Source organism: Salmo trutta, chromosome 21, assembly GCF_901001165.1.
Source record: "Salmo trutta chromosome 21, fSalTru1.1, whole genome shotgun sequence".
Taxonomy (NCBI): domain Eukaryota; kingdom Metazoa; phylum Chordata; class Actinopteri; order Salmoniformes; family Salmonidae; genus Salmo; species Salmo trutta.
This window is the reverse complement of record NC_042977.1, coordinates 42289112-42308444: the sequence shown is the minus strand read 5'-3', so window position 1 is coordinate 42308444 and position 19333 is coordinate 42289112. Positions and strand designations below refer to the sequence as shown.

General features: G+C 44.2%; 2 protein-coding genes across 3 annotated transcripts in view; both read right to left on the bottom strand.

The window, feature by feature from the left end:
- Positions 1-2348: 2348 nt before the first annotated feature.
- The window catches only part of LOC115156469 (uncharacterized), a 39815-nt gene continuing 22830 nt past the window's right edge, over positions 2349-19333 (bottom strand). Inside the window, exon 6 of the mRNA XM_029703890.1 lies at positions 2349-2686. Coding sequence (XP_029559750.1) covers positions 2387-2686 — 300 coding nt within the window. The 3' untranslated portion in view covers positions 2349-2386. The remainder of the gene's footprint in view (positions 2687-19333) is intronic.
- LOC115157478 (uncharacterized) lies at positions 17323-19276 on the bottom strand. 2 transcript variants are annotated; one of them, XM_029705755.1, is made up of 4 exons: positions 18618-19271; positions 18371-18454; positions 18083-18217; positions 17325-17961 (listed from the first exon to the last, which is right to left on the bottom strand). In XM_029705755.1, exons 1-4 carry the CDS (start codon positions 19066-19068, stop codon positions 17678-17680), a joined length of 954 nt encoding a protein of 317 aa, XP_029561615.1. In that variant the 5' UTR covers positions 19069-19271; the 3' UTR covers positions 17325-17677. The 2 variants fall into 2 exon arrangements, with proteins under 2 accessions (XP_029561616.1, XP_029561615.1); XM_029705756.1 differs by lacking the exon at positions 18371-18454 and having other exon boundaries at positions 17323-17961; positions 18618-19276.

Sequence of the window (19333 nt, the reverse complement as noted above, 5' to 3'; positions counted from 1 at the left end):
ATAAAATAACTATATGCATGTCCTAGCTTCTGAGTTTGATTAGTAGGCCGTTGAAAATGGGAACGAATTTTTTCCAAAATTCATAGTAGTAATGGCCCTCCCCCTATGACAAACTTTCCAGGCCTCTCGTTCGGTCAGTTTTTACAGGAGAAGACTCAAACCACTTTGTAAAGACTGTTGACATCTAGTGGATGTCGTAGGAAGTGCTACATGAATCCTAACTCACTGTGTGTTTCATAGGCAAAGGCAAAAAAATTATTCCACACATCAGATTTCGACTTCCTGTTAGGATTTGTCTCAGGATTTTGACTGCCATATGAGTTCTGTTATACTCACAGACACCATTCAAACAGTTTTAGAAACTTTAGAGTGTTTTCTATCCAAATCTACTAATTATATGATATATAATATGCATATCCTAGCTTCTGAGTTTGTGTAGGAGGCAGTTTATTATGGGCACTTATTTTTTTCAAAATTCTCAATAGCGCCCCCTGGCCCTAAGGTGCGTCAAGAGGTATTGTTCCACCTCCTACATATGCGATGACATCACCTGATTTAAACGTCTCTAGAGACTATATCTCTCTCATCATTACTCAATGCATACGTTTACCTCCAATGTACTCACATACTACCTTACCTTTGTCTGTACACTATGCCTTGAATCTATGCTATCGTGCCCAGAAACCTGCTCCTTTCACTCTCTGTTCCGAACGTGCTACTCCACTGGCTTCCAGTTGAAGCTCGCATCTGCTACAAGGCCATGGTGCTTGCCTATGGAGAGGTGAGGGGAACGGCACCTCCGTACCTTCAGGCTCTGATCAGTCCCTACACCCAAACAAGGGCACTGCGTTCATCCACCTCTGGCCTGCTCGCCTCCCTACCTCTGTGGAAGCACAGTTCTCGCTCAGCCCAGTGAAAACTGTTCGCTGCTCTGGCACCCCAATGGTGGAACAAGCTCCCTCACGACGCCAGGACAGCGGAGTCAATCACCAACTTCCGGAGACACCTGAAACCCCACCTCATCAAGGAATACCTGGGATAGGATAAAGTAATCCTTCTAACCCCCCCACCCCGCCGCAAAAAAAATAATAAATTGATATAGATGTAAAGTGGTTGTTCCACTGGATATCATAAGGTGAATGCACCAATTTGTAAGTCGCTCTGGATAAGAGCGTCTGCTAAATTACGTAAATGTAAATGTATGGGCTAGACGGACAGTTTGTATAGCCTTTAGCCATACCCTTATCCTACTTCTCCTCTGCTCCTCTGGTGATGTGGAGGTTAATCCAGGTGCTGCAGTGCCTAGCTCCATTCCCACTCCCCACGTGCTCTCATTTGTTGACTTCTGTAACCGTAAAAGCCTTGGTTTCATTCATGTTAACATTAGAAGCCTACCCACTCGTAACACGCATTCCATCAGGTATATCTCACTGGTCACCCCCAAAACCAATTCCTCCTTTGGTCGTCTTTCCTTCCAGTTCTCTGCTGCCAATGACTGGAATGAACTGCAAAAATCTCTGAAGCTGGAGACTCATATCACCCTCACTAGCTTTAAGCACCAGCTGTCAGAGCAGCTCACAGATCACTGCACCTGTACATAGCCCATCTGTAAACAGCCCATCTATCTACCTACCTCATCCCCATACTGTATTTATTTATTTATCTTGCTCCTTTGCATCCCAGTATCTCTACTTGCACATTCATCTTCTGCACACCTACCATTCCAGTGTTTAATTGCTATATTGTAATTACTTCTCCACCATGGCCTATTTATTGCCTTAACTTCCTTATCTTACCTCATTTGCACTCACTGTATATAGACTTCTTGTTTTCTTTTTTGTACTGTATTATTGACTGTATGTTTTGTTTATTCCATGTGTAACTCTGTGTTGTTGTATGTGTCGAATTGCTATGCTTTATCTTGGCCAGGTCGCAGTTGCAAATGAGAACTTGTTCTCAACTAGCCTACCTGGTTAAATAAAAGTGAAATAAAAATATGTATATACTGTACTCTATACCATCTATTGCACCTTGCCTATGCCGTTCGGCCATCGCTCATCCATATCTTTATATGTACATATTCTTATTCCCTCCCCTTACATTGTGTGTATAAGGCAGTTGTTGTGAAATTGTTAGATTACTTGTTAGATATTACTGCACGGTCGGAACTAGAAGCACAGGCATTTCACTACACTCGCATTAACATCTGCTAACCATGTGTATGTGACCAATAAAATTGGATTTGTTAGTAACAACCACATCATCAACATTAAGGGACATGGGCAGCTCTGAGGAGGAGTGTTTATTCTCCAGGTCTTTAACTGTTTTCCAGAACTTCTTTACTTTTACTTTAGACAGACATAGAGAGACAATGTGTATGACATGATTAGTTCCTTTTCCAGTCTTTTGAAACTTTGTTACACAACACAGTGCTCACTAGTCTTCCAGGTACTTTATTACACAACACAGTGCTCACTAGTCTTCCAGGTACTTTATTACACAACACAGTGTTCACTAGTCTTCCAGGTACTTTATTACACAACACAGTGTTCACTAGTCTTCCAGGTACTTTATTACACAACACAGTGTTCACTAGTCTTCCAGGTACTTTATTACACAACACAGTGTTCACTAGTCTTCCAGGTACTTTATTACACAACACAGTGTTCACTAGTCTTCCAGGTACTTTGTGTGTGTGTGTGTGTGTGTGTGTGTGTGTGTGTGTGTGTGTGTGTGTGTGTGTGTGTGTGTGTGTGTGTGTGTGTGTGTGTGTGTGTGTGTGTGTGTGTGTGGACTCATGTGTGTGCTGATGGTGTCCATCAGTGCCCTGTACCAGTCATTGATGACGCCGTCGTTCTCTGACTGGATCAGCAGCTCTGTACTCTGATGGGTTTTCAGCTGCAAGGAGACCAGGAAGTTGACTTTACTACCAGGTTAAATAGTACATGTTAGTCGTCTCTCACCAGCTGTCAGTCAGCTCTCACTGGCTCATAGTAATCCGTTGCCTTGTGATAACTGGGACACGTGTAGATCGCAGCCAAACAATGAGGTGGTAAATCAATCTGATTCACCACATGATCACTTTTATCTGATTTCTATGGTCCTATAATAACCATGTGACACAGCAAACAGGACAAAAGATGCATTCAACTCATACCAATAAATGATTTACCTTTGCATTTTGGCTTAAAGTAATTTTTAAAATAAATTCATAACATAGTATTCTAATCATTACATATGGAACTATGTGAATGATTAATAATTAAAAAAAATCCCATCATCAAAGTAAAACAGAAATATGCCTTCTCAAAAATAAGTCATATAGTGATATAGAGTGTCAACAAGCCCCAGCTGAAAGACCTTTGACTTGTGTGGCTAAATGGTGGTTGATGAAATTAGTAGTCAGTCATTCTGCCCACGTATGAACAGTAATCACAGTGTGTGTGTGTGTGTGTGTGTGTGTGTGTTTGTGTGTGTGTGTGTGTGTGTGTGTGTGTGTGTGTGTGTGTGTGTGTGTGTGTGTGTGTGTCTGTGTGTGTGTGTGTGTGTGTGTGTGTGTGTGTGTGTGTGTGTGTGTGTGTGTGTGTGTGTGTCTGTGTGTGTGTGTGTGTGTGTGTGTGTGTGTGTGTGTGTGTGTGTGTGTGTGTGTTTTAACGCTTTATTTCACAATACTCAACACAGTGTTTACTACTTTTCAATGTACAGTAGAAAATATATGTCGGAAAACGAAAATCTGTTTCTTTACATTGATTAAAGATATGATACTGTACAGTATAATATTTACAAGACATTTACATTTTCATCCTGAGTCATTTGTTATAAATTTCCTAATTTCAACACTGAGATGTGTATTTCTTTTGTTATTTTATTTAAAGTTTTATTACGTTTTCATGTTTTTGCCAATCAACAAACAAAACACATTCCACATTCACAGATGTGGCTGACATAAATAATATAATAATATACAATAGAAAACCAATCAGACAACAAATGTGCAGCAGCACTATCTGTGATCATGTTAGCTATTTCCAGCTTTAGCTGAGACAACGAGCAAATAATGAGTTTTTACAGCAGCTTACACAACATGTACAGGGCCTTCGGAAAGTATCCAGACTCCTTGACTTTTTCCACATTTTGTTACGTTACAGCCTTATTCTAAAATGTATTAAATATAAAAACATCCTCAGCAATCAATACATAAAGACACGAGTTCATATCAAACTGTACATCTAGTATTTTGTGTATAGCAGTATGTATAGATTGACAAAATATAGTAATCTCTCTACAACTCCAAAATACATGCATATAGGTTCCACTTTCAGAGGTACATATTTTACAATCAGGATAAATGTCTGTATTCATTCTATTGAGTCTCACTGGGGTGTAATAACATGTGTATAAACATTTGTAATTAGATTCTTTCATTTTTACATTAGTAGAGGAGCAGTATACCTTGTAGCAAACATCCACCATAACTCGTCACTGATAGTCAGACAGAGATCCTTTTCCCAGATTCTTTTCACCGTAGTAAAGGAGGAGCCCACATTCTCAGAAAGGAGTCTATAGATATAGGAGATTTAGTCATTGATGGATTGTCCTGTAGCAAGAAGGGTCTCAACTTCATTCAGCTGAACTCTAAACCTCCCTTGGAAGTGAATGAGGAAATGACGTGTCTAATTTGAAGATATAAATTTTTTTATGATGTTGGCACATTGAATTCACTGCAGAGCTCTTGAAAGGATTTCAGTGTAGTTATGTTGTGATGAAACACATCTGAAAAGGTCCTGATCCCCAGAATACACCAAAGATTAAAGTTGGCATCGCTCAGTTCTTTTAGCAAGTCTGGGTTGTGTACTATAGGTGAGTGGCATCCCTCAGGGCTTTTAGCAAGTCTGGGTTGTATACTATAGGTGAGTGGCATCCCTCAGGGCTTTTAGCAAGTCTGGGTTGTATACTATAGGTGAGTGGCATCCCTCAGGGCTTTTAGCAAGTCTGGGTTGTATACTATAGGTGAGAGGCATCCCTCAGGGCTTTTAGCAAGTCTGGGTTGTATACTATAGGTGAGAGGCATCACTCAGGGCTTTTGGCAAGTCTGAGTTGCATAACATAGGCGAATGAGAGCATATCTGGGAGGAAATGCCAAGGTATTTCCTATAGTTCTTCCATGCTAGTGCTGTCAATCACAAAGGTTTTGGCTATGTTGCCCACTTCACTAATGTTATTCATGAATATAATTGAGTTTAGGGCAATGAACCACATGATTGGGCCTCTATCTGAATCCACATTGAGTTTTGTCTGTTTGTGATCCATGTTAGCATGTTGTGGATTTGGGTAGACCAGTAGTACAATTGAAGGCAGGGAAGGGCAAGACCACCCTCAGAATCAGGTCGGCATACGACTCATCACACTCCCTCATCTGCCCGTGCAGGCAGGTCGGCATACGGCTCAGTTTCCGGTCACAACTTGCAGACTTGTTTACGCTGCTGTGTTTTTTTGTTGTCGTTTTTACTTTGCTACCTGACGGTTTTTACTTTTTCATTACCGTATATTTTTACTTTTTCCCTCACTCAACTTTTTTTTTTTTCATTCAACTTTCCTACCCCGGAGGTTTTATCTGGACATGGTTCGTCAGGACTTCAAACAGCCGAAGCTAAGTAACATTAACATGATGCCTTCTAATTGCAGTCGTTGTACTCATAATATACAGGAGAACGATCGCCTTACGGCAAGGATAGCTGTGCTGCAAGCCCAGCTTCAGACGCAATCGCTAGGCAAGGGTCATTTCAGTGTAGGAAAGGATGAAACAGCGTCTGTGCCACCAGCAAGTACAGATAATAACGTTAGTATAAACCCCCTCGCACGGTCCCCGCAGCCGGACATCTTTCTCATGGCTTCTGGAGGGAAACGCTGTAGGAATGCTCAACCGGTGTCGCTTATTCAGCCGACAGAAACTTTCAACCGGTTCTCCCCGTTAAGCGAGTCGGAGTCGGAGGCCGAGACTTCTCTGGTCTCTGCTCCTCCCGTTGTGGGGTCTGAGACGCCGACGGCTCCCACCATTAGCTCTGACAAATTGAAAACCCTAGTCATTGGCGACTCCATTACTCGCAGTATTAGACTTAAAACTAATCATCCAGCGATCATACACTGTTTACCAGGGGGCAGGGCTACCGACGTTAAGGCTAATCTAAAGACGGTGCTGGCTAAAGCTAAAACTGGCGAGTGTAGAGAGTATAGAGATATTGTTATCCACGTCGGCACCAACAATGTTAGGATGAAACAGTCAGAGGTCACCAAGCGCAACATAGCTTCAGCGTGTAAATCAGCTAGAAAGATGTGTCGGCATCGATTAATTGTCTCTGGCCCCCTCCCAGTTAGGGGGAGTGATGAGCTCTACAGCAGAGTCTCACAACTCAATCGCTGGATGAAAACTGTTTTCTGCCCCTCCCAAAAGATAGAATTTGTAGATAACTGGCCCTCTTTCTGGGATTCACCCACAAACAGGACCAAGCCTGGCCTGCTGAGGAGTGACGGACTCCATCCTAGCTGGAGGGGTGCTCTCATCTTATCTACGAACATAGACAGGGCTCTAACTCCTCTAGCTCCACAATGAAATAAGGTGCAGGCCAGGCAACAGGCTGTTAGCCAGCCTGCCAGCTTAGTGGAGTCTGCCACTAGCACAGTTAGCGTAGTCAGCTCAGCTTTCCCCATTGAGACCGTGTCTGTGCCTCGATCTAGGTTGGGCAAAATTAAAAATGGCGGTGTTCGCTTCAGTAATCTTACTAGTATAAAGACCTCCTCCATTCCTGCCATTATTGAAAGAGATTGTGATACTTCACATCTCAAAATTGGGTTACTTAATGTTAGATCCCTCACTTCCAAGGTAGTTATAGTCAATGAACTAATCACTGATCATAATCTTGATGTGATTGGCCTGACTGAAACATGGCTTAAGCCTGATGAATTTACTGTGTTAAATGAGGCCTCACCCCCTGGTTACACTAGTGACCATACCCCCCGTGCATCCGGCAAAGGCGGAGGTGTTGCTAACATTTACGATAGCAAATTTCAATTTACAAAAAAAAAAACAATGACGTTTTCGTCTTTTGAGCTTCTAGTCATGAAATCTATGCAGCCTACTCAATCACTTTTTATAGCTACTGTTTACAGGCCTCCTGGGCCATATGCAGTGTTCCTTACTGAGTTCCCTGAATTCCTATCGGATCTTGTAGCCATAGCAGATAATATTCTAATTTTTGGTGACTTTAACATTCACATGGAAAAGTCCACAGACCCACTCCAAAAGGCTTTCGGAGCCATCATCGACTCAGTGGGTTTTGTCCAACATGTCTCTGGACCTACTCACTGCCACAGTCATACTCTGGACCTAGTTTTGTCCCATGGAATAAATGTTGTGGATCTTAATGTTTTTCCTCATAATCCTGGATTATCGGACCACCATTTTATTGCGTTTACAATTGCAACAAATAATCTGCTCAGACCCCAACCAAGGAAGATTAAAAGTCGTGCTATAAATTCTCAGACAACCCAAAGATTCCTTGATGCCCTTCCAGACTCCCTCTGCCTACCCAAGGACGTCAGAGGACAAGAATCAGTTAACCACCTAACCGAGGAACTCAATTTAACCTTGCGCAATACCCTAGATGCAGTTGCACCCCTAAAAATTAAAAACATCTGTCATAAGAAACTAGCTCCCTGGTATACAGAAAATACACGAACTCTGAAGCAAGCTTCCAGAAAATTGGAACGGAAATGGCGCCACACTAAACTGGAAGTCTTCCGACTAGCTTGGAAAGACAGTACCGTGCAGTATCGAAGAGCCCTCACTGCTGCACGATCATCCTATTTTTCCAACTTAATTGAGGAAAATAAGAACAATCCGAAATTTCTTTTTGACACTGTCGCAAAGCTAACTAAAAAGCAGCATTCGCAAATGGAGGATGGCTTTCACTTCAGCAGTAATAAATTTATGAACTTCTTTGCTTCTCTGTCCCGAAGCAAGAACCAATTAGCCTGGAGCTAGCCTTGCTAGGCCCATCTTCCGGCTAGCCGAAAAGGTCCATCAGCCACTCCTTGGGCTACAATACCTATTTTGACAATCAGCCCGGACCCCCGCCGACCCATCACGACTGGACTACCAACGTAATTTGCCCGAGGGGGTTTATCAACTGGCTCCTCTGTCGCGACGTCCCCTGAATGCCCATCTGCTAGCCTGCTAGCCGCGGCCTGCTAGCTGTCTAGAGCATATCGGACTGTTAGCTTAAGAGGCCCATCGGACAAATTCTTTGGCCACTATACCTATTCTGCCAATTGGCTTGGACCCTTTTACCACACGGAGCCCTGCTGATCCACGACGACTGGTCTGCAGACGTTAACAGCACGAGGGGGCTACAAAATACTTTCTTCCGCCGCAACGTCCCTCTAAGGCCCTTTTGCTAGCCCCGGCCCGCTAGCTGCCTGAATCGCCATGTCTCTGGCCCGAGCCACTCACTGGACCCCTATGATCACTCGGATACGCATGCCTCTCCTTACTGTCAATATGCCTTGTCCATTGCTGTCTTGGTTAGTAATTATTGCCTTATTTCAATGTAGAGCCTCTAGCCCTGCTCAATACGCCTTAGTTAACTCTTTAGTTCCACATCCCACACATGCGGTGACCTCACCTGAATTAAATTATGTTTCTAGGGACATTATCTCTCTCATCGTCACTCTGTGCATAGGTTTACCTCTACTGTATTCACATCCTACCATACCTTTATCTGTACATTATGCCTTGAATCTATTCCACCGTGCCCAGAAACCTGCTCCTTTTACTTTCTGTTCCGAACGTACTAGACGACCAGTTCTTATAGCCTTAAGCCGTACACTTATCCTACTCCTCCTCTGTCCTCTGGTGATGTAGAGGCTAATCCAGGCCCTGCAGTGCCTAGCTCCACTCCCATTCCCCAGGCGCTCTCATTTGTTGACTTCTGTAACCGTAAATGCCTTGGTTTCATTCATGTTAACATTAGAAGCCTCCTCCCTAAGTTTGTTTTATTCACTGCCTTAGCACACTCTGCCAACCCGGATGTCCTAGCTGTGTCTGAATCCTGGCTTAGGAAGACCACCAAAAACCCTGAAATGTCCATCCCTAACTATAACATTTTCCGACAAGATAGAACTGCCAAAGGGGGCGGAGTTGCAATTTACTGCAGAGATAGCTTGCAGAGTTCTGTCTTACTATCCAGGTCTGTGCCCAAACAATTTGAGCTTCTACTTAAGAATCCACCTTTCCATAAACAAGTCTCTCACCGTTGCCGCTTGCTATAGACCACCTTCTGCCCCCAGCTGTGCCCTGGACAACATATGTGAATTGATTGCCCCCCATCTTTATTTAGAGCTTGTGCTGTTAGGTGACCTAAACTGGAACATGCTTAACACCCCGGCCGTCCTACAATCTAAACTTGATGCACTCAATCTCACACAAATTATCAATGAACCTACCAGGTACAACCCCAAATCCGTAAACACGGGCACCCTCATAGATATCATCCTAACCAACCTGCCCTCCAAATACACCTCTGCTGTCTTCAACCAGGATCTCAGCGATCACTGCCTCATTGCCTGCGTCTGTAATGGGTCCGCAGTCAAACGACCACCGCTCATCACTGTCAAACGCTCCCTAAAACACTTCAGCGAGCAGCCCTTTCTAATCGACCTGGCCCGGGTATCCTGGAAGGACATTGACCTCATTCCGTCAGTAGAGGATGCCTGGTTATTCTTTAAAAGTGCTTTCCTCACCATCTTAAATAAGCATGCCCCATTGCAAAACATTTGAACCAGGAACAGATATAGCCCCTGGTTCACTCCAGGCCTGACTGCCCTGGACCAGCAAAAAAACATCCGGTGGCGTACTGCATTAGCTTCGAATAGCCCCCGCGATATGCAACTTTTCAGGGAAGTTAGGAACCAATATACACAGGCAGTTAGGAAAGCAAAGGCTAGCTTTTTCAAACAGAAATTTGCAAACAGAATGTTCTGGGAGACTGTAAAGTCCATGGAGAATAAGAGAACCTCCTCCCAGCTGCCCACTACATTGAGGCTAGGAAACACTGTCACCACCGATAAATCGGCGATAATTGAGAATTTCAATAAGCATTTTTCTACGGCTGGCCATGCTTTCCACCTAGTTACCCCTACCCCGGTCAACATTCTTGCACCCCCCACAGCAACTTGCCCAAGCCTCCCCCATTTCTCCTTCACCCAAATCTAGATAGCTGATGTTCTGAAAGATTTGCAAAATCTGGACCCCTACAAATCAGCCGGGCTAGACAATCTGGACCCTCTCTTTCTAAAATTATCCGCCGAAATTGTTGCAACCCCCATTACTAGCCTATTCAACCTCTCTTTCGTATCGTCTGAGATCCCCAAAGATTGGAAAGCTGCCGCGGTCATCCCCCTCTTCAAATGGGGAGACACTCTAGACTCAAACTGCTACAGACCTATATCTATCCTACCCTGCCTTTCTAAGGTCTTCGAAAGCTAAGTTAACTTCTCTAGGGTAGGGGGCAGTATTTTCACGTCCGGATGAAAGGCATGCCCATAGTAAACTGCCTGCTACTCAGGCTCAGAAGGTAGGATATGCATATTATTAGTTGACGTGGATAGAAACCACTCGGCAGTTTCTAAAACTGTTTGAATGATGTATGTGAGTATAACAGAACTCATATGGCAGGCAAAAACCTGAGAAAAAAATCCAACCAGGAAGTGGGAGATCTGAGAATTGTAGTTCTTCTTTTGAATCCCTATCGAAACTTAAGTGTCTGTGGGGTCACGTTGCACTTCCTAAGGCTTCCATTGGCTGTCAAAAGCCTTCAGAAAGGTTTTTCATCATTCTCCTGTAACCGGGCAGAGAAAAGGAGCTCAGTCAATGAGTGGACTGCCTGAGGACCAAGGACTTGGCTATGCGCGAGCCTGACAACGCTCCCTTCCTTCTTTTTCTTCTGGAATGAATACGCTATTGTCCGGTTGGAATATTATCGCATTTTTACGTTAAAAATACCATAAAGATTGATTGTAAACGACGTTTGACATGCTTCTTCGAACGGTAATGGAACATTTTGACTTTTCGTGTCTCGAAATGCGCTCGTGCATTATGCCTTTGGATAGTGACCTGAACGCACGAACAAAACGGAGGTATTTGGACATAAATATGGATTATTTAGAACAAAAACAACATTTCTTGTGGAAGTAGCAGTCATGGGAGTGCATTCTGATGATAATCAGCAAAGGTAAGAGAATATTTATAATACTAATTTGAGTTTAGGCGACCCCAGAACTTGGCGGGTGTCTGTATAGCTTGCTTTGATGGTGAGCTATGTACTCAGAATATTGAAAAATGTGCTTTCGCCGAAAAGCTATTTTAAAATCTGACACAGCGTTTGCATCAAGGAGTACTGTATCTATAATTCTTAAAATAATTGTTATGTATTTTGTCAACGTTTATGATGAGTATTTTTGTAAATTAATGTGCTCATTCACTGGAAGTTTTTGGTGGGAATACATTTTCTGAACATCATGCGCCAATGTAAAATGCTGTTTTTGGATATAAATATGAACTTTATCGAACAAAACATACATGTATTGTGTAACATGATGTCCTAGGAGTGTCATCTGATGAAGATCGTCAAAGGTTAGTGCTTCATTTAGCTGTGTTTTGGGTTTTATTGACACATCTCCTTGCTTGGAAAATGGCTGTGTGGTTATTTTTGTCTATGTACTCTCCTAACATAATCTAATGTTTTGATTTCGCTGTAAAGCCTTTTTGAAATTGGACAATGTGGTTACATTAAGGAGAAGTGTATCTTTAAAATGGTGTAAAATAGTCATATGTTTGAGAAATTGAAATTCTGACATTTTTGCTGTTTTGTATAACGCGCCATGCTATTTCACTGGCTGTTGAATAGTGTGGGACGGTCACGTCCCACCTAGCCCAGAGAAGTTAACTGACTTGCCCAGTTAAATAAAGGTTGGGGAAAAAAGGGTGATGGATACAGAGGGACACAAAAAGGATTTAAGGGCACCGACCGACGGCCAAGCAGGGGCTTGAATCCCTGTTGCCAGGGTCAGACATTCAACTCACCACACCACTGTTACAATGAGAGACAACTGATTCAGATATTCAACTCACCACACCACTGTTACAATGAGAGACAACTGATTCAGACATTCAACTCACCCCTGTTACAATGAGAGACAACTGATTCAGACATTCAACTCACCACTGTTACAATGAGAGACAACTGAGTCAGACATTCAACTCACCACATCACTGTTACAATGAGAGACAACTGATTCAGACATTCAACTCACCACACCACTGTTACAATGAGAGACAAGTCAGACATTCAACTCACCTCACCACTGTTACAATGAGAGACAACTGATTCAGACATTCAACTCACCACACCACTGTTACAATGAGAGACAACTGATTCAGACATTCAACTCACCACACCACTGTTACAATGAGAGACAACTGATTCAGACATTCAACTCACCACACCACTGTTACAATGAGAGACAACTGATTCAGACATTCAACTCACCACTGTTACAATGAGAGACAACTGAGTCAGACATTCAACTCACCACACCACTGTTACAATGAGAGACAACTGATTCAGATATTCAACTCACCACACCACTGTTACAATGAGAGACAACTGATTCAGACATTCAACTCACCCCTGTTACAATGAGAGACAACTGATTCAGACATTCAACTCACCACTGTTACAATGAGAGACAACTGAGTCAGACATTCAACTCACCACACCACTGTTACAATGAGAGACAACTGATTCAGACATTCAACTCACCACACCACTGTTACAATGAGAGACAAGTCAGACATTCAACTCACCTCACCACTGTTACAATGAGAGACAACTGATTCAGACATTCAACTCACCACACCACTGTTACAATGAGAGACAACTGATTCAGACATTCAACTCACCACACCACTGTTACAATGAGAGACAACTGATTCAGACATTCAACTCATCACACCACTGTTACAATGAGAGACAACTGATTCAGACATTCAACTCACCCCTGTTACAATGAGAGACAACTGAGTCAGACATATTCAGACAGGAGGAGCACACCTACCGTTGTTTTCCACGTGGTCGATGCACATCGTGACGAAGCTTGGCACGGACGTGATCTCTCTCTGACAGAGGTCACTCAGACTGCAGCCAAACACCTGGTCTAAGACACACAGATATCAACAGGGTTAATATTACAGAGGTCACTCAGACTGCAGCCAAACACCTGGTCTAAGACACACAGATATCAACAGGGTTATTATTACAGAGGTCACTCAGACTGCATCCAAACACCTGTCTAAGACACACAGATATCAACAGGGTTATTATTACAGAGGTCACTCAGACTGCAGCCAAACACCTTGTTTTAAGACACACAGATATCAACAGGGTTATTATTACAGAGGTCACTCAGACTGCAGCCAAACACCTGGTCTAAGACACACAGATATCAACAGGGTTATTATTACAGAGGTCACTCAGACTGCAGCCAAACACCTGGTCTAAGACACACAGATATCAACAGGGTTATTATTACAGAGGTCACTCAGACTGCAGCCAAACACCTGGTCTAAGACACACAGATATCAACAGGGTTATTATTACAGAGGTCACTCAGACTGCAGCCAAACACCTGGTCTAAGACACACAGATATCAACAGGGTTATTATTACAGAGGTCACTCAGACTGCAGCCAAACACCTGGTCTAAGACACACAGATATCAACTGGGTTATTATTACAGAGGTCACTCAGACTGCAGCCAAACACCTGGTCTAAGACACACAGATATCAACAGGGTTATTATTACAGAGGTCACTCAGACTGCATCCAAACACCTGGTCTAAGACAAACAGATATCAACAGGGTTATTAATACAGAGGTCACTCAGACTGCATCTAAACACCTGGTCTAAGACACACAGATATCAACAGGGTTATTAATACTTGGATTGCTCCTTATCAACTCCACCAAAGGCTACGCCCCCAACCAGTAGAGCAGGGGGGATAGAGAGCATCCTTGTCTTCATCCTGCTGAACACCTTCTCAGCCTCCAGTGAAGCCAGCAGGACAGGGGTGTGGAACACCTTCTCAGCCTCCAGTGAAGCCAGCAGGACGGGCGTGGAACACTTTCTCAGCATCCAGTGAATCCAGCAGGACAGGGGCATGGAACACCATCTTCTGTGCATTTACTTGATCTTATTTTTTGGGAAGAAGAGTGTTTATGTCATGAATATCTTTAGGAGAAGTAGAGGAGTCAGGCGCAGGACACAGGGATCAATGTTAACAAACGTGTTTATTTAAATAATCAATAAATCTTCTCCGAGGACAATACATAACGCGGAGAAAACACCTCCGTTCACACACAACAGGAAACAATTACCGACAAGACAAACAGGAAATGCAGAGGTTTAAATAATGAACATAATTAGAGAAAATCAAAACAGGTGTACACAATAAAGACAAAACCAAACGAACAGTGAAACATCGATCGGTGGCAACTAGTAAGCCGGTGACGTCGACCGCCGAACGCCGCCGGAACAAAGAGAGGGGTCGACTTCGGCGGGAGTTGTGACAGTACCCCCCCCCTGACGCGCGGCTCCAGCAGCGCGCCAACACCGGCCTCGGGGACGACCCGGAGGACGGGGAGCAGGGCGATCCGGACGGAAGCGGTGAAAATCCTGGATTAATGACGGATCCAGGATGTCTTCCGCCGGTACCCAGCTTCGCTCCTCCGGGCCATACCCCTCCCACTCCACAAGGTACTGAAGGCCCCTCGCCCGACGTCTGGAGTCCATAATGGCTTGTACGGTATATGCCGGGGCCCCCTCGATGTCCAGAGGGGGCGGAGGAACCTCCCGCACCTCCGACTGCTGGAGCGGACCAGTCACCACCGGCCTGAGGAGAGACACATGGAACGAGGGGTTAATATAATAATCAGGGGGAAGTTGTAACCTATAACAAACCTCGTTCAATCTCCTCAGGACTTTAAATGGCCCCACAAACCGCGGACCCAGCTTCCGGCAGGGTAGGTGAAGGGGCAGGTTTCGGGTCGAGAGCCAGACCCGATCCCCCGGTGCATAAACCGGGGCCTCACTGCGGTGGCTGTCGGCACTCGCCTTTTGGCGCCTGATGTTTCGTTGCAGACGTACATGGGCAGCGTTCCATGTCTCCTCCGAGTGCCGAAACCATTCATCCACCGCAGGAGCCTCGATCTGGCTCTGATGCCATGGTGCCAGGACCGGCTGATACCCTAGCACACACTGAAACGGGGTAAGGTTAGTGGAAGAGTGTCGTAGGGAATTTTGGGCCATCTCTGCGCAGGGGATAAATGATGCCCACTCTCCCGGCCGGTCCTGGCAATAGGACCGCAGAAACCTACCCACCTCTTGGTTGACTCTTTCCACCTGCCCGTTACTCTCGGGTTGGAACCCTGAGGTAAGACTGACCGAGACCCCCAGGCGTTCCATAAACGCCCTCCAGACTCTAGACGTAAATTGGGGACCCCGATCAGAGACTATATCCTCAGGCACCCCGTAGTGCCGGAATACATGGGTGAATAGGGCCTCCGCAGTCTGTAGGGCCGTAGGGAGACCGGGCAAAGGAAGGAGACAGCAGGACTTAGAAAACCGATCCACAACAACCAGGATCGTGGTGTTACCCCGTGACGGGGGAAGATCCGTCACGAAATCCACCGATAGGTGTGACCACGGTCGTTGCGGAACGGGAAGGGGTTGTAATTTCCCTCTGGGCAGATGTCTAGGTGCCTTGCACTGTGCGCATACCGAACAGGAGGAGACATAATTCGGTGGCAACTAGTAAGCCGGTGACGTCGACCGCCGAACGCCGCCCGAACAAGGAGAGGGGTCAACTTCGGCGGGAGTCGTGACAGTTTAGTCTTATGGTGAGCAATTTGATAATTCTTTTGTAATGGAAATCCAACAAGATTATGGGCCGGAAGGATGAGCAGGATAGAGGGCCCTTGTCTTTTTTGAGCAACACTGTAATGCGGGCTGTGTACATGGAGTCTGGGAAAGCTCAGTTTTTGCAAAAATTATCCAGCATTGGCATGAAAACCGGACTTAACTTTTTGACATTTTTTGAAGTTACAAGCCTGAAACCTTGAACATAGAATGCTGACACCCTTTGGAAGCCATGAGAATTGCATCCATGGAGCTAATTCTCAGTATGTGTCACGTCCTGACCAGTATAAAGGGTTATTTGTTATGGTAGTTTGGTCAGGACGTGGCAGAGGGTATTTGTTTTATGTGGTTCGGGGTGGTGGTTTATTTAGTAGGGCGTTTGATTTATTATTTCCGGGTTTTTGGTCTATGTTCTATGTTTTGGTATTTCTATGTTCTTTCTGGTTTGTTGTATTTCTATGTTTAGGTTAATGGGGGGTTGGACTCTCAATTGGAGGCAGGTGCTTTCTCGTTGCCTCTGATTGAGAGTCCTATATATGGGTAATTGTTTGGTGTAGTGTTTGTGGGAGATTGTTTCTTGTTTTGCTGATTGTGCCTGACAAGATTGTTTCGTTGTTCGTGAGTTCGTTTAATTTTGTTTTGTTGTTTTTTGGTGTTCTTGTTATTTAAATAAATATACAAGATGAGCATCCACATTCCTGCTGCGTTTTGGTCCTCCATTCCAGATGACAATCGTGACAGAATCTCCCACCACAAACGGACCAAGCAGCGGAGGAAGGAGCAACAGGTGGATTTTAAGGAGCAAAGGGATTTCGAGATGGACTGGCGGGAGAAATGGACCTGGGAGGAAATTCTGGACGGGGCTGAACCTGGGCACCAGGCTGGGGAATACCGTCGCCCAAGGGAGGAAATCGAGGCAGTCAAGGTCGGAGAGGCGGATGTACGAGGCCTTGTACGCGCAGAGGGAGAAGCACGAGAGACACCCCCAATATTTTTTTTTGGGGGGGGCACATGGGTAGTTTGGCTGGGCCAAGGATGAGCCATAAGCCAGCTACCCGTGTTTATATGGTAGACCGTATGGAGTGGAGGGCGCCGTGTTTTGCTGAAGTGCGTACAATCTCGCCCATACGCACGCACAGTCCAGTGCGAGTTATTCCAGCCCCTCGCAGATGCCGTGCTAGAGTGGGCATCCAGCCTGGTAGGAGGATGCCTGCGCTGTGTACAGTTTGATATGATGCATGTGCTTGTGTAATAATGATACTTTGAGTCATTCTTTTGATAAACACTTTATTCAATAATACTCAACACAATGTTTACTAGTCTTCAATTTACAGTAGAAAACAGGCGTAAGTGGGTGGGGGGGGATCAGCATTTATACATTAATTAAAGAAGTCAGACAGTATAATATTTACTTGAAATTACCATTTTCATTCTGAATATCATTTGTTATTATTTTTCTATTTTGAAAACTTGGATACGATATGTAATTTTGTATCTTGTATATTTCACCTACTTATCTCCTTGAGAACTACCTTAGTTTGAACCATTAGAGAGTAAATGGAGAATTTTCAACACTAAGACAATGTTGTTAAAATGTCTGAATGTTCTCCTGTACAGATAACTGATACAGTCCTTCAATAATCCTCCTACATGGTGAAAAGCAGGTGACCACTGAAGGTGCTGTGGCGATTTGCATCATCAAATATCTTTCTCCCAGCCCAGAGATGCATGTAGACCACATCTCCTACCTCCAGCAGCAGTGACACTCCATTGGAGGAATTAATTTCACCACTAGCTTGGTCAGCATGTGCAATAGCTACATGATGTCCATTCTTATGCAAAACAACAGTTGTAGGAACTGAACGATCAGCCCCTCCATAGATGTAAAACCTGAACAGGTAGAGTCCTCTCACTGGTGCTGTGAAGATCCCTGTATCAGAACACAACATTCACATAGAAACAGTCATCAGAGATGATACGAGGACAGAGGATTATTAATAACTATGTTTTCACACAGACTTATAAATACTGATGATATGAATATAGTGGACCTGTAGTGGGGTTATAAGCATTGCCAATGTTTGAGTAGATATTTCTGTAGACCAGGGTGATTCCAGTGTTGAAGGGTCCAATGTGTCCTTGTTGACCAGGTGCTGCTAGTGAAGCTGAGAAAGCCACCTTCCTGTCTGTGGGACAGAGATGAGTCAACACTACTTTATCTAACTGGACACTAGTTGGTGTAGATTAGACATGTTATCAACAATAAGGTCAGTCATTCAGACCATATATATATATATATTAATACTGTCAGAACTAATACTTCATTTTCCTCCCATTACCTTGACTGTTTCTCTTCAGAACTTCAACATGGCTCTCAGTGATGTTAGAACGGGTCTCCATGGAGTTTAGTTTCACTGCTTGTGCTGAAATCAGATACATGAACAATAAACAAGTCAGTGAGATTTAGTTTAAATGACTCATGATGTCATCTTAATTAGAATAAAATACACTTAGGGTCTCTACCTAGACTCAGATTAAGACCTTTGTGTAATAACAACAGCTATGAAAGAGATTATTCTGATTTACCTTCATTCATTTTACTCAGTTCCTCCACTTTGGATTTCAGCTGGACTTTCAGTTCCTCCACAAGGCTCTCACTGGCTGTCAGTCGGCTCTCACTGGCTGTCAGTCGGCTCTCACTGTCTGCCAGTCGGCTCTCACTGTCTCTCAGCCGGGCCTCCATGGCTCCCAGTTCAGTCTTTGTGTGTCTCAGCTCAACTCTCTGCTCTGCCATCATGGTGCTCATCTCTCTCAGCACAGTGTGGATGTCAGGCTGGCAGGTTTGCTGGCTGTGTGTTAATGCAGCTTCAGCTCTCTGTTTGTCAGTCTGAATGTCATTCCCTCTGCTCTCTCTGTCCTCATAGTCAACCTGCTGGATCTCATTCACACTGACTCCATCACTGTCTTTGTGGACCTGGGCTCCAGACAGACAGCAGTGCAGCAACACCAGCAGAGATATAACACTCTTCATTCTCATTCCTGGGTGATGATTTCCTCTTCTTGTGGTTATTTCTGCTGTTATTTTGGAGTCTCAGTTGTCCCCTTTATATCCTGTCCTCTTAAACCATGACCTGGTGATAACTGGGACACGTGTAGATATGAAGCCTAACAACAAGGTGATAAATCAAACTGATTCACCTCATGATCACTTTTATCTGATATCTATGGTCCTGTAATAACCATGTGACACAGCAAACAGAACATAGAATGTCTAAATGTCAATAGCAGGTTTATAATATAAT